The sequence below is a fragment of the Mus caroli genome, chromosome 8, assembly GCF_900094665.2.
Source record: "Mus caroli chromosome 8, CAROLI_EIJ_v1.1, whole genome shotgun sequence".
NCBI lineage: Eukaryota > Metazoa > Chordata > Mammalia > Rodentia > Muridae > Mus > Mus caroli.
In genome coordinates this window covers 86,026,894-86,041,116 of record NC_034577.1, presented here as the reverse complement: position 1 = coordinate 86,041,116, position 14,223 = coordinate 86,026,894, and the positions used below count along the sequence as shown (strand labels likewise).

The 14,223-nt window shown below is 50.4% G+C and overlaps 1 protein-coding gene across 1 annotated transcript in view; it reads right to left on the bottom strand.

Moving 5' to 3' along the window:
- Positions 1-14,223, bottom strand: part of Cpne2 (copine 2) — a 37,991-nt gene that overhangs the window by 20,038 nt on the left and 3,730 nt on the right. The window contains exon 2 of the mRNA XM_021169647.1: positions 2,392-2,609. Coding sequence (XP_021025306.1) covers positions 2,392-2,571 — 180 coding nt within the window. The 5' untranslated portion in view covers positions 2,572-2,609. The remainder of the gene's footprint in view (positions 1-2,391; positions 2,610-14,223) is intronic.

Genomic DNA, 14,223 nt, shown 5'->3' with positions numbered 1-14,223 from the left:
CACTTTGTAGACCAGGCTGGCCTCGAACTCAGAAATCCGCCTGCCTCTGCCTCCCGAGTGCTGGGATTAAAGGCGTGCGCCACCACGCCCAGCTCTGGGCCTGCTTTTTCCTCTGTAAAATGAAAGCCTGTGACTGTGTGGATTTCCTATGTTTTATTTAAGAAAACCCTTTTCTCTCCCTCTCTCTCTTTTTAAAGATTTATTTGTTTATTTTATGTATGTGTTTATTCTTAGGACCTCTGCTCGCTCTGGGTCAACTCTGTTCGCTCAGTCCCTGCTTGCTCCAGCCCAGAAATTTATTTATTATTATATGTAAGTATAATAGTTGACTTCAGATGCACCAGAAGAGGGTGTCAGATCTCATTACGTGTGGTTGTGAGCCACCATGTGGTTGCTGGGATTTGAACTCAGGACCTTCGGAAAAGCAGTCAGTGCTCTTGCCTGCTGAGCCATCTTGCCAGCCTGAAAACCCTGTTCTCAAAAGCACACTCTGCATGCTGCTAAGAGGAAACAGAGGAGGCAGAGCCGGGTGAGGCCAAGGCCTTGGGTAGCAGAGGCGATTGTGCCTTGTATAGAATTCTGGACTTGTCCAATCTAGCATGCCCACTTGCTATGGGCACCAAAGCCCGGGTGGGGGCAGGGCTGGGCATCGTGGGTACATGGTAGTAGGGGCAGGAACCACCTCCTGGCCTGGAACACACATAGCAGAGCCCTGAGTGACAATCTATTTTGAGACCAGGGCTGGGTTGGTTTTTCCTTCCATCCAGGCTTCCAAGGGCAGGAGTAGCAGCGGGATCGGAAGAAGCCTTGACCCAGACTATTTTTAGCCTGTGTGTACTAATTTTCAGCAGAAATTAGGGAGGATATGTCACAAATTGGGGAGATATTACTCCCTGAGGAGCATGGTTCTGGAGACAGAGCAGGGAAATTGACCATAACTATAAGCCCGGACTGTCCCTGGACTCCTGGGTTAGCCTACTGTCACATCTCCCTCTGTTGGCTATATCAGCAACGCCCTGGATGACACAGAAACCTGACATGCCCCAGGGCTCACTTTCCCCTCTGTAAATTGGTCAACAATCCCAGCTCCTTTAAAATAAGTTGCTTTTTTCTTTTTTCATCACAAGAGCCAATATCTGTGAAAACTCTTGTAAACTGGAGTGTGTGCATGCAGTAAGCACCTACCTCTGTCTGGCTCAATATTTAATTGAAAAACGGGAACTCAGTGGGGTTGCAAATCTGTCATCCCAGCAGTTAGGAAGGGGAAGGGCTAAGAGTTCTAGATTACCGTCTGCTACATATAATGAAACTGCTAATAGATATTTTGGGAAATATACATGCATGTAGAAGGCTCTGGAAGATGAGACACTGAACTGTGAACAGGGACTCTCCTTGGTAGGCAGGCCTACAGTCCTTTAGGTTGTCTTCCTGGAGCTAATCTGATTTGACAGACAACAAACACGGTTTCCTTTGTAAGGAATCAAAGCAAGTTTTAAAGGCTGCTAACAGGAAAACTTCGAGTTTCTTGGTAACCTTCCTGATCCGCAGTCCTTCCAAACCCTCGGGCCGGACTTCCAGCTCAGAAGTTCCCAGTTCTGAAGTTACCCACTGTAGGTGAGGGAAAAATAAAAGCCCTGGTTTACCAAAGAGACAGGCCCAGAAAGGGGCAGTAGTTCACCTGAGGTCACACAGCAGGGCATCAAGCCACCTCTGGGGCCCAAAACGGAGCAACTTATTTCTCTTTACTTCTGGCCAACAGAGTGATCGCCAGAAACAAGGCAGAAAGCTCACTCACAGGAAGCAAGTCTGTGCCAAACGACAGAAGCTTTGCCTGACTGGAGCCACATAAACTATTAGGGCATAATAAATATGATTTGAGTGTGTATTTGTGGGTCATAATTTAGACAGAAGTCTAGCTATATCGCTAGATAAAGTGTTTTCTGTATTGGTTTGGTTTGAAGACAGGTTCTCAGTATGTAGCTTTGGCTGGCCTGGAACTCACAGAGATCCACCTGTCTTTGCTTGTGTTGGTTTTGAAGGTGTGTGTCACCACACTACCACACCGAGGCAGAAATATATTTTAGAGTAATTATTTTATTTCTCTAAGGGTTTTTTTTTTTTTTTTGAGACAGGGACTGATTGCCTAACCAGGACTAATCTGGAACTTGTGGTCCTCCTGCTTCGGAGCTGGACTATCAGATGTATTCTACCACACCTAGTTTAAGTAATACTTTAAATATACCTAAAATAAAGGTTAATTGTAAAAAAAAAAATGGTGGCAGTTTTCTAAGTGATCTTCCACCACCAGCCCTCATCCCATGGACCCCGGCACTCCCTGGATCTAAGAGGAGCCCCTCCACAGCAAAGCCAGTCCTTGCCACATAGCCTCACCTCCATCCACCTGCCGTTGTCTTCAATAAAGAGGACACAGAAAGGGTCAGACTTGGAGGTGACATCCCGGTCCAGCAGGTTCTGGCCACTCACTGACAGCTCCACTTTGCACACACAGCACTGAGAACCCAAGGGGATGGCCCCAGCAGTAGGAGCACCCCCATCCGGAATGTAGGCCATGGGGGTTGGTGGCGGCAGCAGCAACAGTTCCTGGCAGTCTGGAGAACAGGAATGAGTGTCAGAAGGGAACAGATACTCTTCCTGTGCTACCTCATCACAGGGAGGCCTCACTGACGTTCAATAACTGGGTAGAGACTGAGGATACTGGTATAAGCCTGTGATCCCAGCTTGAGGAGGCTGAGGCAGAAGGCTGAGTTGATGCTTAACCTGGATTGGGCAAGACTCCGTTTCAAAATAAAACAAAGAAGTAGGTGGTAAGATGGCAGACAGTGTGTGTGGGGCGGGGGGGGGGGNGGCTTGTTGGAGGGAAAATACAAGAGACTTGGAAGGAATATGAAGTCTCTTATAGAGACTGTATGGTCCACCTTGGTGCCTTTTCCCTGCCTTCAGTCTTTGTTCATGGGCTATACACAGACCCCTGTGTTGCCCATGTAGGATCACAGGGCATCACAGTGGACATGGGTATCCTACGTGCATGGTGCCAGAAAACTAAGGCTTCTCCTGAGCAATGCATGGGTTAGCATCAGTAGTGTCTATGACGGGTTGGGTTTTCTTTGTTGCTTTAGCCACTAGGAAGTGAACTTCTGGTAACCTATTCAACACTGGACCTTGTTCACCGCCTGTTATGTTCCTCCCACATCTCCATCCCAGGCCCACGATTGGGATACAGAAAGCTTCGGAGCCTATGTGAAGGGTGTGTGCACCAGCAAATGAACAATGATATCCTGCCCGAGTCAATCCTTGTCTTCAGCACAGAACTGACCCTCCCAGGCACCCTTGACTTCTCCAATCTCTACTAAGGACCGACACCCCTCTCCTACTGAGGCACTAACACTGCTAATGGCTAGTGGCTCTGTTTTCCTCAGAGGACAAGGTGTCCACATGCAGGAGTGGGAGGACTATCTCCATGGGGGTAGGGAGCTGTGGAACCCCTTTGTCACTGGGCCTGAAGACAAGCCCAAAGCTCTCTGTGCCTATTTCCTATCTGCCAACACAATGTCCCACCTTGGTTCTTTGAGATCACGTATGCCTGTGCATTAACATGGGTAATGAGCCTAGTATCCAAATGCCTCATAAAAGCGACACTAATATTTGTTCCCCTCACTGTCCAATGAGTTCTTGATCAGTATCTTCCCCAGGAAGGGTCTTGTAGCCCTCCACCTTAGAGTATGGTAGGACAACATTGTTTTCTACCTCAGTCTTGTGGGAGACCTGCCAGTAGCTTCTCCTGAGCAATGCATGGGTTACTGAGCACATTCCAGTTCCAGTGTCACTTCTGGGGCAAGAGATACTATGAGCCTGGTTTAGCTGAAACACAGTGACAGGGATTGTATACACCTAGGTCCCTCTGGGTGTATACTCTGGCAGCGGGGCTTCACAGTGTGGGTGACGGCAAGTCTCAGAAGCAGGGCTTTATGAGTGTGTGTGTTCACTTGTGTGTACCTTTGGGAAGTTCAGAGGTTGACACTAGGTGTCTTCCTCAACCACTTTCCCCTTTGCTGTGTGTGCTGTGCACATGAATTTGGGAGTGCATACTCCAGGGCCCACAATCAGAGGCTAGAACAAGATGCCAGGCGTCTTCCTCTGCTGTTCTTTTCTCTTACTCCCTGGGGATAAGATCTTTCTCAAGTTCATCATTTTGGCTAGGCTGGATGGCCAGAGAGCTCTGGGACTCCTCCTGTCTCTGCCCCTGGATGCTGGAGTTACAGGCACCCACAGTCACGCTTGACCTTTTACATAGATTCTGCACCTTCAAACTCAAGTTCTCACATCCTCACACATGCAGAGCAAGCACCCCTTACCCACTGAGCCACCTCCCAAGCATCTTCACCGGATGCTTGGGAGTATCTGGCTATACTAGCCAGCCAGCTGGTCCCAGGGATCTGCCTGCACTGACCCACCATCCTCCGCAGCCCTGGGATTTCATGTGCACATCACCAGGTCTTTTACATGACTGTTAGGGAATCTGAACTCTGGTCTTCATGCTTGCACATGGGCTGTCTCCTAGTCCTTTAAAATGTTGGTATCTGCCGGGTAGTGGTGGCGCACACCTTTAATCCCAGCACTTGGGAGGCAGAGGTAGGTAGATTTCTGAGATCGAGGCCAGCCTGGTCTACAGAGTGAGTTCCAGGACAGCCAGGGCTACATAGAGAAACCCTGTCTCAAAAAACCAAAAAAGGTTGGTATCAGTTTGTTTGTTTGTTTGTTGTAAGGGGTATGGGTAGGTGAACACCCTTGTCAGAGAACAATTTGTAAATCAGCTCCTTCCTTCCTGGAAGGAGCGAAGCCCAGGGATGAGCAAAGGCTATTAAATCTACTGGTAACGTTAACCAATGAACCATCACCCCCACCTCCCTTTCTTGAGGTAGGATCTCACTACGTAGCCCAGGCTGTCCTTAAACTCATAATCTTTGTTTCTGTCTGCTGCGTGCTAGGATTACATGTACTGCCATGTTTGGCTTCCTGTCTTCTCAAACGCTCACTCTGCCTGAAACAGCAGACTGTTAGGCTAAGGAGCAGCCGCTGCTGTCCCACAGCAGACCAGGAAAGACCACGCCACAGGGATCTACTACAGACCGAAGCCCCTCCCCAGTGCCGGCTTCCTAAGGGACCCTGCAGACAGGACACAGTGCCTGCCCAGGGACCTCCTGGCAGGGAGGGGATATGGAGAGTGAAGAAGCCAGTCTTCAGCTTCCCCCTCCTACTGGCTGTCCCTGTCCCTAGAACCTCATTACAATCGCAGTTCCCAAAGCATCAGGACAGCACTGCAATTTTCTGGCAGGATTTATTCTTGTTGGTTAAAAAATCAGTTTCTGCACAAAGGGCCGAGGAGCCATGTTTGTGATAGAAGCAGCCGGGGCTGGAAAGCAAATCTCAGCTGGCCAGTGGGCATCAAAGGTGTCCACGGGGGCCCCTGTTCTGCCTGGGGTGAGCATGGGCAAGATCAGCACCCTACTTTACATACAGGAAATGCAGGAACAGAAAGCGGATAAACACTGTCCAGGGTCACCATCCAGTAAGCAGCAAGGGCTGCTCGAGGGGCCATCTCTCGATGCCCAAGCCAATGCAGACCTTCTCACCTGGGGAAGGATACTGGGCAAAGAAGAGACAGCTTGGGAACCCACCAAACCAGGGAGCATGGGACCAAGAGGTAGGCTTATAACTAAAGCTGCCAAGCAAGTCCATTATGTATGTACGTACATATGTACGTATGTGCGTGTGTGCTGGCCCACTACATGCAAGCTAAATGTGCTACTAAAGAATGTACCCAATTGTTCATTCTTCCTCTCTCTCCCTCTTTCTTTCTTTCATATATATATATATATATATATATATATATATATATATAAATTTTGAGACAGGATCTTACTAAGTTACTCAGGCTGGCCTTGATCCCACTCTACAGCCCAGCAGGCCTTGAACTTGCTATCCCCTGCCTCAGTTTCCCAAGCAGGTGGGATATCAAGTCTGTTCCCATAGGCTGGCCCCATTCCCCATTTAAACCAGGATCCAGAACCCAGGTCTTCAGCTCCTCTGGCACCACCCTATCCACATACCCCTGCCATGTGGCCTTCACCCACCTCTTTGTTGCAACACTGGCCCCTCTATAACAGATTTCATGGATCCTAGGCATGGACCTTTATAGCCCAGAGTTCTGCCCCCCATATGGGAGGGGCCAGACATACATTCTGGTGTAGCACACATGTGGACCTGGCCCCACATGAACCCCCCTCCCCTCAAATGGACAAAGGCCCAAGCTTACATGACCGCACTGAGGACACATCTTCACAGTAGTCACCTGCTCGTCCCCATACCCAGAATCTTTCCTTTGTTACTGCACTAGCGTCCCACTGCTAACTAGCTGAGGGCAAGGCCATGAGGGCCTGCCTGGTCCAGGGAAGCCCAGGACAACTCCACCTGAGTCGGCTCCAGCCCCAGCTGAAGAAAACCAGCAGTCTGGGAATAGTGGGCGGGGAAGTGGACTCCTCCCCAGCCAGGGGCAGGGCTCCCATCCCCAACTCACCCTCTGGCAGGAAGCTTCTAGATCCCCGAAATGGGGAGCACATGGTGTCTGAGGTTGGAACAGGCAGGGATCAGAGTGGCCCTTGGTGCCAGCCCAGCAGGCAGCGGGGCAGGGATCTGGACCCTGAGGCCTGACGCAATGGAAACAGAAACCACAGCCTGGTTGGGCCAGCCCCCTCCCCTCCCTCAGTAGAAGGCAGCAAGGTGTCATTAAAGAGGGGGTTGGGTCTGTGAGCGCATTGGGCAAGATGGAAAAGCTCCAGGACAGCACCATCTGCAGGTAATTTGGGGTTTGGGGATGGAGGAGGGGGTGCAGGCAGCGCGAGAGCCTCTCCCAAGAATGATAGGACTCTTGGCACAAGTGTGGGCACAGGCCCCTGAGAAAGAGCTTGGAGTTGGGGATGCAAAACCAGTCGGCCCATTTCTAGATGAGCTTAACTGAGGCAAACAGAAGGCAGGGCTTGGAAATGACCTGTCACTGGTCACACATTCATTCAACAAACATTCCTTGTCTATCCTAGGATTGTAGTAACAGGGCTGAAGAGCAGGTAGAGGTGGTACAGCGCTCAGGAAGCAGAAGCAGGAGGGTCATGAGTTCAAGTGCAGACTGGGCTATATACAGTGAGACCCTGTCTAAAACATATAGAAGGTTAGCTCCCACTGTGGCCATTCCCACCCAGACCAGGCATCCTGCCCTTGAAAGACGGGTAGACTCTGGTGACATCAGAACTAAGCTACACATGTAGAATATTGTGGTTCTGGACAGAACTCTAGTCATTCATGGCCAATGACTCCCTGTGCACCCCGCCCCTACCCCCCCCATACCCCATGGGGCAGCCTCTTCCCACTCCTGGCTGAAGCCAGCATCAGCCTCCTGCCTCCACGTCCCTTGCCGTGGCCAGACAAGCTGCACGATCTTTTTCGCAGCAATGCCTAATTCAGTAGCTCTCCCCTGCCCAGCCAGAGGGGCGATGATCATGTAAGTCAGGCGCCATCACAGAATCTTCTGATGTGACGCTTCTGGATCGCAAGTCCTTGCATCACGCCAGGCTGAGGGAGCCAGGCTGAGCTGATTCCTTTCACGCAGGCAAGCCATTCTCCCAAGTTCTCGGCCAAGCTTCCCTGGCTTCTAGTCTGATTTCAAGTGTGCCCACCTCCCACCTGCTCCGAGCCTTTAGCACTTGGGGTTCCATTGGCCGAAGAGAACGTTATCAGCATTCTCAGAGGTCGGCCACAATCACTTAAGCCGATGTGTTCTGTGTCCACGCCGCAGCACTTGTTTAAGTCGATCAGGGTAACCGACAACTCTGTTACATATTCCTCCAGAAGCTTCCATATTATGAGTTCTCAAGGGGGCCCCTGACCCCTGGCACGAATGCAGGTCTGGATACTGCCAACACCCAGCAAGCACAGTAAACACACCAGAGCCAGGAACCCAGCAAGCAGGCTGCTCACCCGCATCACTTAGAAGCTAAAGCCACGTCTCCAGCCTTGGATCTCATAACCCTCTGAAAGATGAGAAAGGGATGCAAGGGTCATGTGTAACAGCGGAGGCCCAAGAATGGGTAAGGGATAGATGGAGCCCAGGCCCACTGACAAGCATAGGAGCTTGATGTGGTTTGAGGGGACTCTGTAGCTGAGCCAGATGCAAGAATCCCAACTTTGAGGTGGTAGTTACAGGAGATGCCAAGTGAAGCAGGCTCAGGAGACAATAGGTTGCAGGGGACTCAGGCAGAGACAAGAGCGGAAGGCAGACAAGGAGAGATCTAAAGGGGCCCAGTAGCAGGTGCTCAGGCCCAAGACTCTCAGCTGTGACCACTCTAGGGACAGGAGGCCCTGTGGGACTACCAACAAGCACTCCTAGTAGGAAGCCATAGGTACTGTCAAAACAGCATGCTCAAGGCTAATAGAGATGGCTCAGCCGGGGGGGGGGGGGCTGACACACAAGCATGGGGACCTGCGTTTGAATCCCTAGAACCATATAAAGGTAGGTGTGGCAGTGTGTGACTATACGCCCAGTGCTTCTGTGGTGAGATGGTAGCTAGGGACTGGAGACTCGCCAGAAGCTCGCAGGCCAGCTAGCCTGGTGTACACGGCAGCAAACAATAGAGAGACCAAGACTCCAGCAAGGTAGAAGGGGAAGACACCTGAGCTTGTCCTCCGACCTCCACACCATGGCATGTCCAACCTAGTATTTGGAATATATATATAATATATATATATATGTATATATATATATATATATAATATAATGGGGTTTTTTTGATGCAAACTCTAAGGGGCGAAGTTGCAAAGCCTTGCTAGTGACAGTCACACAGATATCTGATCCTCTGGGCAGTGTCAAGTAGCAGTTAAATGCACAGACCCTGGACGTAGTATCCTGCGTGTGAGCCTCTGGTTCTGCCGTTCCTCTGCTGTGTGACCTCAGCTGTATTACTTACTTAATCTCTCTCGTTTAGTTTTGCTCTCTGCAATATCGAAGGCAACAAGGTATGTTCTGGGTTGCTGTAAGGATTAAGATAAAGCACATTCGCTATTAGAGTGGACCTTAATCTCTGGGGTGGAGACAGCAGACCAAAAACCAAAAAACCAGGTGATGTGTAGCCAAACAAAGAGGGCAAGGGACTGAAACTGGTTGAGTCACAAGGTTCTGTGTTACCCTCTTCTGCTGTGGACACAATGCACCACGTCAGTTAAGCCAAGGGTGGAGGATATGGCCAGCGAGTTGATAAGAGACTGGCACATTTGGCAATAGTCCTGGAGGTTTCCTGGCTTTGACACCCTAAGGGTGACAGACGCCTCAGCAGTTGGTGGGCACAACATTATAAGGACTGTAGCAGCTCTTAGCTTGAGGCTTTTCTTGCTCCAAGCATGGTTCCCAGAAAGCACCAGAAGTATACCATCTGGCCCCACCCAGACCTGCTCCATCAGAAGCCCTAGGGAGGCACCTAACAACCCGTGTATGAACAAGCCCTGCAGGCAAGGCGGGGGAAGCCAAGCACAAACCACGGGTTTGGCAGGCAGGTGCGGTTTCTAACACGCTCCCTAGAGCAATCTTGAAGCTGCCCACCTGCAGCCAAGATGAGAGCAAGAAGGCGGGCACCTGAGGCTGGGACAACACCTTGGGGATGGCTCTAGCTTGGCCTGCACGCGGCTTAGTTAAGCGGGTGTGACACTTAGCTTCCATACAAGCCCTGCCATGCTTGGTTTAGATAGTAATTTTCTACTAACTAGAACCCTCAACTAACCAGTCAATCACTCCTCACCTTCTGGCCCCTAGGACTGCTAAGTCCTCAAGGTTCTCCGAAGTCTTGGGATGGGTCTGAGGGCATTGTCATCCTCCCAGATGACAAGGCCCAGGAACTCAGAGGGCAAACACATCATCAGGACTCTCCGGAGATGATAGTATGTCTGCATCTGTACAATAAAAGGCTGGTTTTAAAGAATCAGTTCATCGGACCACAACTCGGGGTAAGCCTGAAGTTCAGAGGGCAGCATGGGCTGGAAACAGGAAGGGTTTTTTTCTACATTGTGCTCCTGAGGTCCAAGACCTTGTCTTAAAGGAAGCTCAGTCTCTGGCTGAAAGCCATCTATCAACTGGATGAGGCCCATGCACGGAGAATAATCGGCTTTGCCCAAAGCCTGATTTAAATGTTAATCACATCTTAAACATACCTCCACGAAACATCTAGACTGGTATTTGGCTAAACAACTGGTCACTATAGGCCAGCCAAGTTTACAGAGACAGTAAGCCATCCGAACAACCTTGAGCTTTGAGGAGCAGGAAATAGAGTCCTAACTTCTCAAGTGTAGTAGCTCCAGGCTATCCCTGCCTGCCCGCTGGAAGGGACATAGCCACCCCAACAGAGACAAATCTGAAATAAAGAAGAGTCCCAGTCCCATCCAGAGTGCACAGCGAGCTTTACCTTCCAGACACCCCTGCTCAAGGCCCTGTGACCATGTGACCACACCCACAGTGGAGGTTGGATGGCTGCCTAAATGGTTCCTGCCTTCTGGCTCCCAAGCTGATGATAACTGCTCATGATACCATTCTCTGAGTCTCAGAAAGCACCCACCTTCCAGACTGATGGGACCCTGTTCTCGCTTTCTCTCCTCCTCCCTCCTTCCTTCCCCTCCCTCTCGTGCGTGAGCTTGCGTGTCTCTCTCTCTCTCTCACCCGTTCTCATTCTCGCTTTCTCTCTCTCTCTCTCTCTCTCTCTCTCTCTCTCTGTGTGTGTGTGTGTGTGTGTGTGTGTGTGTGTGTGTGTGTGTGTGTGTGTGTATATACATACAGGCAAGAGGACAACCTCAGATGTCATTCCTTGGGGTTTCTTACTGGCCTGGAACCATGACTGTTGAGCCCCAGGGATGGATTTACCTGACTTTCCAACTGGGGTTCTAGGAACCTGGCGCTTGCATACAAACACTGTATTGACAGAACCATCTCCCCAGCCCCTGCCTCTGTTTTCTTCCCCATTAAAATGCCAGGACACACTGAAAGCTCTGTTTCACAATGGCACAAGTCTCTTGGAGGTTCCCTGTCCTTCCCAGGACGACGACACCTAGTCCCCCTCATAGGGCTCCCACGGTCCCCTCTCCCACCCTCTTGTTTCTGGCTATGTTCTTTACTATATGAGGTTCCAATAATACTTCTCTGTGAATCCCCAATTCTGCACCTGCTAGTCCAGCTGCCTGGAATGCACTCTCTCTTTCTCCACCTGACTCCTTTTACTCCCCCACTCAGCTTAGTAGAACCAAGTGCGATACAACTATGTACCAGGCCCATCGCCATCCTTACGATGGTCAAAACTGTAGAAAGCTGGCACATCACATGTTGCCAAGAGTGCGGAGTGGCCAGAACTCTTATAGTTTGCCACAGGCAGTGGGATTTGGTGTAAACCACACAGGAGAAACATTTGGCAGGGCCTGGAAGCTAACTCCCAACACAAATGTTCAACAAAGGACCCACGGGAGGACACACACAGTGGCACTGTCTGAGTGGCTGCCCTGATCCAAGATCAGGAATTGGTATGTCAGCACGAAGGAGGATACAAGCGCCCTACTGGACTCCTTACGTGAGGTTAGGTGTGGACAAAAGAAACCTAAGCTGTTGGAAGTGGTGACAATGGTGACAGGCAGCATGAACCTGATGAGAAGGGATACCAGGAGGAGGTCTGCGTGTTCCCATTCCTGGACCCAGCTGCTGTTATCCCAGACACACCTCCCCGTCATGGTATCCTATGCTGGGGATGATTCTCTCTCTCTCTTTTTTTTTTTTTTTTTTTGAATCTCTGGGGATTGGACTGAGGGCCCTGTGCACCGAGACACCAAACCCCACACTCAGCCATTTTGATTTTGAGACAGGAGCTTGCTACATAAACCAGGCTGATTGTAAACTCACAAGCAGGGGTGGATCTGGGAGAGGGATGACACAAAAACCTTCCACAAAGCTTCCTTGCTGCTTTCCTGGTCGCTCAGGAGAACCAGCCCAATATCACTAATGTGAAAACATTAGCTTGAACAGAAAGATGGGGCCTGATATCATTTTCTTCTCTGTTTTGGAGTTTTGAGGTAGATCCTGGTATATAGACATGACTGGCTGCAAACTTTCGGCAGTCCTCTTGCCCAGCCTTTTGACTGCTGGTTGGGAATACAGGCATGTGCCACCACACCCAGCTTCTTATTTCTGTTATTCCCAACACAGACACGTACAGGATGGGAGCTGAGCAAGTGAGAGGGCACAGTTGGAAGAGGGAGAAGGTATTACAGAAGCCAAGGATCACAGACCCCCCATAAATGTCCTGGGCCTGGGAATTCTTGGACTTCTAAAAGTTATTTCTTGTCAGCTGGTGGTGGCACATGCCTTTAATTCCAGCACTTGGGAGGCAGAGGCAGGAGGATTTCTGAGTTTGAGGCCAGCCTGGTCTACAAAGTGAGTTCTAGGACAGCCAGGGCTATACAGAGAAACCCTGTCTCAAAAAAAAAAAAAAAGTCATTTCTTTTATGTGTATGTGTGTTTTGCCTGCATGTATATTTATGCACCATGTGTGCGCGTCTGGTGCCCACAGAGGCTGGATAAGGATATCAGGTCCCCTAGAACTAGAATTATGGATGGTTGTGAGCTACTGGGAACTGAACCCAGGTTCTCTGCAAGAGCAACAAGTGTTCTTAACCGCTGAGACATCTCTCTAGCCCTGTGGGTTGTTGGGGTTTAGTTTGGTTTGGTTTAGTTTTTTTTAGACTGTGGGTGGTCTAACCTTGATATGTAGACCAGGCTGGTCTAGAACTCCAGAGATTCACCCTGCCTTTTCCTCTTGAGAGCTGGGATCAAAGATATTCAGTACCATACTTAGCTGAACTCTGGGATTTTGGAATAACGAGTTCTTAGACACTCTGGGCTGAAAGGGTGCACCCTGTCTCACCCTCCAGCCATATAAGAATCCTGACCTCAGTCCTACCACTTCAACATCCCTGCTTGTTAGGGAAGGAGGGATTCAGAGTCAAGACTCCTACTCCCAGGGCTTTTCCTGTGCATTGTGGTGGCTGTGTGGCTCCTGCCAAGTGGCATGCAGCCCCGGGAGCAGGCTGGCACTCACTCTGGACAAGGTGATGGAGTCGTGGAGCTCTGCACATAAACCACTTTCTACTTCAGCTGTGGCACCGGGTACTGTGCTTAAAAGACACCACACTCTGCCAGGCAACCAGGCCATTATAGGGATAAATATAGAGGTAGACAGCCAGGCGAGGAGGCTGTGGCAGGGACTTGGCTCTGATGCTCTCCTGGGACCCTCAGTTTCTGCCAGGCCATACTGGGAAGGAGGCTGATTAACACCCACCCAAACTCTGGTTCCATGGGCAGCTCATCCACCTAGGCTCTTCTCAGTGCTACTACAGGGGCTGGCCAAGTGGTCCAGCAGGTAGCCGGTCCTGTTAGTCCTTCTCTTACAACTCCCTCCTCCTTTCTGGGTCTCTGCACTTCATCTGCAAAGTAGGCTTGGGTACCATGCCTCTCTCCTGCCTCCCTGGAAGCTGAGGGATGGGCCCGGAGTTCTCTGTGTTGCTGAGTGCTCTGAGCACTTAGGGGACCTCAGGAGTGAGTCTGGCCAGAGTGAGGCCCCTAACTAATGGAGAGTTGAGGGTTTGGTGACCATGAGGTTTTACTCAGAGATTGGGCTAACCTTTGCTCCCCCACTAGGCAGTTCACACCCACCAGGGGAGCGCCATAGAGCAACTAGGCACTGCCTCATTATGTGAGAATATTTCCCCTCCCTACCTGTTTTGAGACTTGAGGGTGTGGCTACAGATGCCCCTCTGTCCTTCCTAAGTTCTGCAGCTCAGGAACAGAGCCTGTCTTGACCACGGTTACACCACTAACATATGCCAGTCTCTAACCTAGATGGCCTGCTTGGAACACACCCGCTAAGTCGCTAAACAGCTTTTAGGTTGCCCATTTCTGCTGAGATGAAGAAACTGAGGTCAGGGACTGGAGCTAGAGTTCAGTGGTGGAGCACATGACTGAGCATGCTTGAAGTTGAGTTCTATCCCAGCACACAAATGGGCAACTAGCCAATCAATTATAGGAAGAAAGGAAGGGAGCAAGGAAGGAAGGGAGGGAGGGAGGGAGGGAGG